The sequence below is a fragment of the Nipponia nippon genome, unplaced genomic scaffold, assembly GCF_047370975.1.
Source record: "Nipponia nippon isolate SJK-2023a ecotype South Korea unplaced genomic scaffold, ASM4737097v1 scaffold_7, whole genome shotgun sequence".
In the NCBI taxonomy this organism is placed as follows: Eukaryota; Metazoa; Chordata; class Aves; order Pelecaniformes; family Threskiornithidae; genus Nipponia; species Nipponia nippon.
The window spans coordinates 38,132,167-38,139,188 of NW_028262391.1; the positions used below are offsets into that span (position 1 = coordinate 38,132,167).

Sequence of the window (7,022 nt, forward strand, 5' to 3'; positions counted from 1 at the left end):
CAAAAGAAGATAACAGCTGTTTATACAAAGAATTTATTTTATACACATTAACCTACAAAATATACAGCAGTTAAAAATAATGGATAGGCAGAAGACTTACTGGAAAATTTACAGGAGACAATTCTTAATGTCGCAACTGACAAAGTTACATCAACAGGCTGCTTTTAAAAGCCAGTCTACCTCGTAGTAGGAGTTACTAAAGTTGCAACAGCTTTGCAGTTTTAGTCAATCAAAAGAGTTTGAAACAATTAAAAAGGCACCTCGAACAACTTAAACTGTTAAAAATCTTTACAATTTCAGCTATTCAGAAGTTACACTTTATGCATATAACATCCACACCTTGCTTTTAACACTCTGAATAACAAGTTTTGTTATTTTATTGTGGCACTCTGTATTTTCTTCACCAAATCTGAAGTTACGCATTTGCAATACTAGTTTTATATGCAGACTATCACAGCATAAAAATCCACTCAGAATGGTCATGTGGACTTAAGATACGGTACAACCTTACAATCGAGAAGATACAAGCATATTTAAGACAATTTTTAAAATATTAAAATCTTAAAATAGCAGTGTTGTGAACCAGATCAAACGAGGAGCTACGTATGACCACAATGAAAGTGGCTGGTGCACTATATATACAATGTGACAAATGTGACCCTTGATATATTTGCAAAGTTCTTAAACAGTAAGACCAGTTTTCTCCAGCACAGACAGACAGTCTTTCTGCAAGCCTTTTAACCAGTTCCAAGAAGAATGACCAGGAGACAAGGACAGCTGTAATGAGTAAGTGTGCTAATAAAACATCATGGGAATGGTAAGTGTTCCTTTCAATACTGTTCAAGAGAACAAAAAAATCCGTACAGCAAGTATTACTTCTTTTCCTGAACATTGGCATTGATCTGCTATTTACAATAGCTTACAGAGACACATAACACAAATGAGGTTTGATTTTCAACTTCGTAGCCGATTAACATACTTCACCTGTATGTTCTGTTCTAGCTGAAGTAAAAAAGTGACACTAATACTGAAAAAGAGGTAATCAGAAGTAGCAAAAGCACTGATAATATGATAACAAAGAATTTGGATAAATATTCAAGAAAGTAATATTGCACACTTTCACTGTCAACTGTGTAAGACTTTCACTCCCAGGCAGTGACAACCAGTCCTGTTTGTTTTTTTGCTGTCATACTACCTTAAAAAAGGTCATTTTTGGTTTCCATGGCAGTGGAAAACACTGAAGGAAGACAGCCCTTATTGAACATGAGGCCTAGGTTTCAAAATTAACTTTCCAGTCTGCAAGACAGAAAAAAAAAAACAAAAACGTTTAGACCCTGGAAGTTCAGCCCAAGAATTGCACTTCAATTTTACTGGCTAAGTTTAAAATGACACACAGAACAATACTAAGTATTCTACGCTCCAGTTTTACAGACACAAAGAATTTGTTAAGCTGTATACAAGTGCTGTTCAGAAAAAAAAAAAAAAACTGTGTGCCTTTTCAAATTATTTGCATTCTTTTTTAAAAACAACGTTTATGCAATGAAGCACTAAAACTTACATCATCACAGGACATATTATATTCTGCCAAAACAGTTCGACATCGGGCTGCTATACTGTGTGGATTGTGTCAAGGAAAGCAGCTAATGCTTGTACACAGAGTAAGTAAAAACGAAAAAGCAAAATTAGCGTAGGCTTCGGTAACAGCAGTAACTACAACACTTTTAACCTGATAAAGACGACTGAAGGATACATTGATGGTGCCACCACTCTTTTATGTATTCCAGCAAAGAACAAGCCTATTAGGGTAATACAGCTAATTGTGAAAAATGGGTGATTCCAAAGTGATGTGAAAAATGACACCTAGGAAAGAAATCGGATTAGTCCCACCATATACTTTCTAAAACATACAGAAAGTTGCTGCCTAGTTCACTTAATTAAAAAAAACAAATACTGCTCCTACACATTTCTAAGTACTTGTGAACAATTCTTCAGATAAGCATTCAAGGTGTAGCATTTTGGTAGGCATTACCCCAAAACATATTCCACAGCAATTCCAGACAGCTTGAGAGCTTAACTAAGAATGATCTCCCAGTTTCACGGGAGAACCACCATTAGCAGTTCGGTTTGCAAGATACTATACCACTTGACTGCAACACCAAGCTATGAAACAGACTACATTTGGAATTAGCCAGATGTAGGCTAAAAGGAATTACCTTTTGCGTCTCCGGGTCTATTAACCAGTTCCAAGCACCAGTTGCTGTGCAGACTGATACCACTATCAGAATCACTGATAAAGAAAAGAACGAGAGTCATAAACAGTATACCTCACTCCTATTAAAAAGCATTTATTTTTCAGCAGCTCTTAAGCGTTTATTTCTTCTCCCACTTCTGAGGGAGGAAAAGCTTGTACTTGGAAGGTAGAAATCAAAATAGGAAAAGAAGCTTCTATTACGTGAAACTGTAAAGATTCCGTACACGTTTCCTGGATGGGACAAGTAGGTACCAAAATCTAAATTCTGTCAAGTAAAAACATCCCGATGCTTTGAAGAAATGAAAGTTTCTAAAATAACATGGTTAGCAAAAATATGAGTTGGAAGACTGGAGTAAGAGTTGTACCAAATGTTCAAGTATGCTATTTGAGCTTATGCAGTCTGGGCAACATAAATGCAGCACCATCAAACTGCAGAGCAAAACTAAAGCTTCTATCCCGCTAGCTAGCTCTTCTACATCAGAAAAGCCCGAGGCATTAGCACCACCAGGGTCAGTGGCGCATCTAAGTTGTCCCCGCCCCAAACAACACGATTACAAGCAAGGAAAGCTGACATAGAGAAAAAAACACAGTTTAAACAGGAGTCAGAAGGCATGTTAGCATTAGCACATAAAGAGTAACAAAAGGCTCTACGCATCCAGAATGGCTTAGGAAGAATAATCAATTCACTGTAAATGGATAATGCTAGACACGTATTAGAGTAATACAAGATACTAGACTGATTTTGAGAGGCTACAAAGGGTTGGGGAACAGAGGTTGATGCAAAAAGAAAACAGAACCAATATAAAGGTAGAGAAAGCTCATATTCTGTTCCACACCCATAAAGCCTTGCAGCTTTCACTGGACATTTGGCAGTTCTGAGTGTTTTCTGTGGAGGCTGAAGTTCTGCAGGAAAATAAAGTTGGAGGGAAGGGGGGCACAGTGCAAGAAAAACAAAAAACAACACACAAAAAGAGAAGAGACAGAGTCACCAGCCTTTAGGCTCATAGGGAAGAACCTGAAAACAAACCCCAGATATTCATTAAATACTACTTTCAGGTCTGTAAGACTGCTATAATTTACTATTGAGTTGCATATTCATTATTGATATTACAAAATTAAAAACAAAATTAAAAAGTAACCCTAACAAATTATTTTTTTCAAAAGAAAGTTGGAAAAGATCTATCAAAGGCACACAGCTTCTTCTCTATGTAAATACTTTTTTCCCCGGATAACAGGAGGAAAAGTTAACATTGAATTAAAGACCCCATTATAATGAAAGTAAAAAGTCCATCTTTTACATGAATTACAAAACTAGCAAAACAAGCAGTTAGGAAAAAAAGTTAGGTAGTGAACACAATACTATTTATGCAAACCTCATTCAAGTATGCTTAGAAGTTTCCAGTACTTTTTTTTTTTTTTTTTTAAATTATATCTGACAGTAAATAGCAATTCTGGAAGCCAAATGCATTCCTACAGTAGGTGCGCACAAGTTGCACAGATCTACTTACAAATATCTGCTTGCTTCCCAATTGCTCTGAAAAAATGGGGCTGGGGGTGGTGTTTTTGCTTTTTAAATAGTCATTCCTCCAGTTCCTTCATTTGAAATTAACCTCTTGGCCTCTCAGGAGAAAAGATGCTGTTTTACATGTTCTAAAAAATGTCTGTATTCTTTGAGTATGGAAACTTCAGCAGAATCTTAGAACAGTTTCCACCACAGACTACTGATCCCAAAGTTGGCAGCATATCTGGGGTATTTTTTGCCTTCCCCCTGCCTTCGAACTTTCCTTTTAGAACAGAGATGAGAACATTTTCTGCCCTCATGGCACACTGCTGTAACTTTTTCACCCTCAATTTTATAGGGACTATCTAACCAAATCATATTTAGTTCAAGTAACTATACTGAATGACTGGGCAGTCTGAGCCTTCAAAAAAACCCAACAACAACAACAACCGAAACCAAAACAGAAACAAATACAACAACTTACTGTCCCAACTATTTCCAGAATAATTCAGCCTTGAGCCAATTCAATCTTGACCTCGTTTTTCTAACTCTAACTAAAGTATTAGTTTGTCATCTTGTATTATCTTGTTGCAGAGTGTTTGAATGTATGCCACAGAAATGTTAAAGAGAGTTTAAGCACAGATTTTTCTTTGGGCAAGCATAAATCAAAGATACACACTGGTAAATCTAAAAAGCTTGAAAGACAGAATCCTAGTTATCCCTTGGAATATCAAACTTACTTCTCCAACGTCCTGTAGCTGGTTGCAAACATGCAATATATTCAGTAAGTCTTCTTTCAAAAGCTTTGAGATCTGGGGAGGATGTATATCAAGCATAATTAGATCTTCATCTATGTAGTCAAATAGTAATGTAAAAGAAAAGGAATGAACTTTCCCCCTGTGCACACCCATTTCTTAAACAGGCAGAGAAAACCAAAGCAGTGACCATTTAGATGTAATAAAAGCACAGTCAAAGTAGCTTCACACAACTTTAGCTAAAAAGTACAACGATGGAGTTACAATAAATGCAAGAAACATTCCCACTTATGGAAAAGAAAATCAATATACTTGACAAATCAGTGTATTTTAGACATCTTTAAAAAAACTAAGAGTTAGATTTAGAATAGCTTAAGTAGCCTCTCCACACAGAAAAAAAGTATCACATTTTGGAGTATTAAGTACATCAGGAAACCATTAAGTTCTATTCTCTATATAATGGTAATTAAAAAAAGAAGTTGGCAATTTGTCAGCTGTCCAAGGGATTATTTGTAGCAGTGTAGCTTTGATGACTTTGTTTTGTAGGAACTTTTAGTGTCATGATATATATATACACACACACAGGAACACATATATGTAAAAACCCACAGCAAACACTAGCCCAAACAATTTTATTTTAATTCTTTTTTTCCTTTAAATAGATCTTTCTTTTTATTGCCATCATTCTCCCATGGTCTTTCCATTGAAATTGCTGCTAAATGCTGAGCAGCATTTCAAGTTCATACTCCTAACTTCTTTTACAAAAATCTTAGCCAACCACCTAATGCTTGCCTACAAGGAGCTGTTTCACCTGAAGTCTATGTTAGATTTACGTTTCTGTTCAACAAGGTCAATATTTGACAACATTCCAGTCAAAGCAAGAATTCTACCTGGAGTTAAGTTTTTATTAGCATAAACTTAACCTTCAGCTGAAGTGTTTCAGTTAGCATCACTCTGGAATTTTTTTCCTTCAACTTGCAACTATTGCTAAATTATTTACCATAATAAAGCAATTAGAGAATAAGATTAGAAGAGATATACCTGTTATGATCATCACTAATGCAGTTTTTTAGACCATAAATTTACTCCTAAGTGGTTTGCAGGTGAATTCATACGGGAAGATTACAGCATCTTGACTCAGCCACAGAACAGCTAACTACTCTTAATTACTGCCAACAGCCCGGTAGTTACGGCCTGTCCTCCACCTCCCTTCTGGGGAAGCTAAGCCACTGCCAGCAATAAAAGCTAATTAACCGTTCCCTGACTAGCACAAACCCCTACAACTAGTCACTGAAGCGAGAGGGGAAATATGAGGCATCACATGAAAACCTGCTATTTAAGAAATAGCACCCTGTAGGCATAAAATCAAGCTGTTGATAACAAAGTTCTCAAGAAAACACTCCTATAATGTAGACAGCGTTAAAATAAAAAATGGAAAAAAAAACCTTTCAGAAAACAGGAACTTAAAGCTTTAACTTATTTTTGGATATCCATGCTCTAAGAACCTTCTCCGAGTTTATCACTTCGGCACCTCGCAGCTGTAACTAGCAAGGCACACTTCTTAGATCCCTACAGCTTGTACAGACATAGCAACAAAGCCGTGACAACGCCAGACTATCATTTTTTGTTGACAAGTCTGCTACAAAACACCTGCTAAGTCTGAGACACTGATGCATTTTAAAAATCTCTACCAGTCTCATTTTTGGACACTAAAAACTCCTTTCGGCGTTTTGACATCCTGTAAACTGTAACTTCAAAGAACTTGTAACCCAAACCATCGATGTTCTCAGACGAGAGAGGGCTACTTAAGGTCACGTTCTCCAAATGCAAGAGGGGCCTTGGCACGGTGTAATGCCTACTGTGCTAGATGGGACTCAGAGCTGTAAGAAATACATTGCACGTAAAAACCCGTGAGCGGAGTAGTAGTTACCGCAGCACAAGCGGACTTTGACAAGCGAAAGTCGAGAAGCCTTGTCGAGGAGGGGCACCGAAAGGCAAAGCCCTCCGGGCAGCTCCCTCCTCCCCAGGGGAGGAAGGCGGCCGGCGGGCCCGCGCGCCGATCCCCTCAGCACGGGCCTCCGCTGCGGGCCCCGCTCTCCGCCTCCGCGGGGCGGCCGGAGAGCAGCAGCAGCCCGCCCCCGAGCCTCGGGATGCGGAGGGGGCCCCGGAGACCCCGCCCCAGCTCGCCTGTCTGCGCCGAGGAGGAGCGCCGGCCCCGGGAGCGCAGTGGAGAGGGAGCCGAGGCCTCCCGGGGCCGCTTCGCCCCGCTCAGGGCAGCGCCGCGGCGGGGCCCGCTCCGGAGGGACGAGGCGGCGCGCTCGGGCAGCCCAGCCGCGGAGCCGGAAGCTGCCGGCGCGCCAAAGAGGCAGCTCCGGGCTCGGTCCGGGCCGCCGCACTCACCCTCAGCCTGGTCCAGGGAGTTCATGGCGGGCGGGCGGAGGCAGCCAGCGCCGGCCGTGCCCCTCACCGCCACCGGCCGCCCGCCGCCCAGCCCAGCCCGCCCCGCCCCGCACAC

At 40.1% G+C, this 7,022-nt stretch overlaps 1 protein-coding gene across 4 annotated transcripts in view; it reads right to left on the bottom strand.

Moving 5' to 3' along the window:
* The window catches only part of CNEP1R1 (CTD nuclear envelope phosphatase 1 regulatory subunit 1), a 7,174-nt gene extending 154 nt beyond the window's left edge, over nucleotides 1-7,020 (bottom strand). The window contains exons 1-7 of one of the 4 annotated variants that reach the window (XR_015700761.1): nucleotides 6,908-7,020; nucleotides 4,493-4,564; nucleotides 2,214-2,287; nucleotides 1,751-1,860; nucleotides 1,559-1,613; nucleotides 1,196-1,296; nucleotides 18-777 (exon numbers count right to left, since the gene is read on the bottom strand). Coding sequence is in view for 2 of the 4 variants with exons in the window: in XM_087740661.1 (XP_087596787.1) it covers nucleotides 1,255-1,296; nucleotides 1,559-1,613; nucleotides 1,751-1,860; nucleotides 2,214-2,287; nucleotides 4,493-4,564; nucleotides 6,908-6,932 (378 nt within the window). In the remaining 2 variants the exon portion in view is untranslated. Of the gene's footprint in view, nucleotides 1-17; nucleotides 1,297-1,558; nucleotides 1,614-1,750; nucleotides 1,861-2,213; nucleotides 2,288-4,492; nucleotides 4,565-6,907 lie in introns of those variants that run through there. The other 3 variants (XR_015700762.1, XM_087740661.1, XM_087740662.1) reach the window with 3 other exon arrangements.
* Between the last annotated feature and the right edge of the window lie 2 nt (nucleotides 7,021-7,022).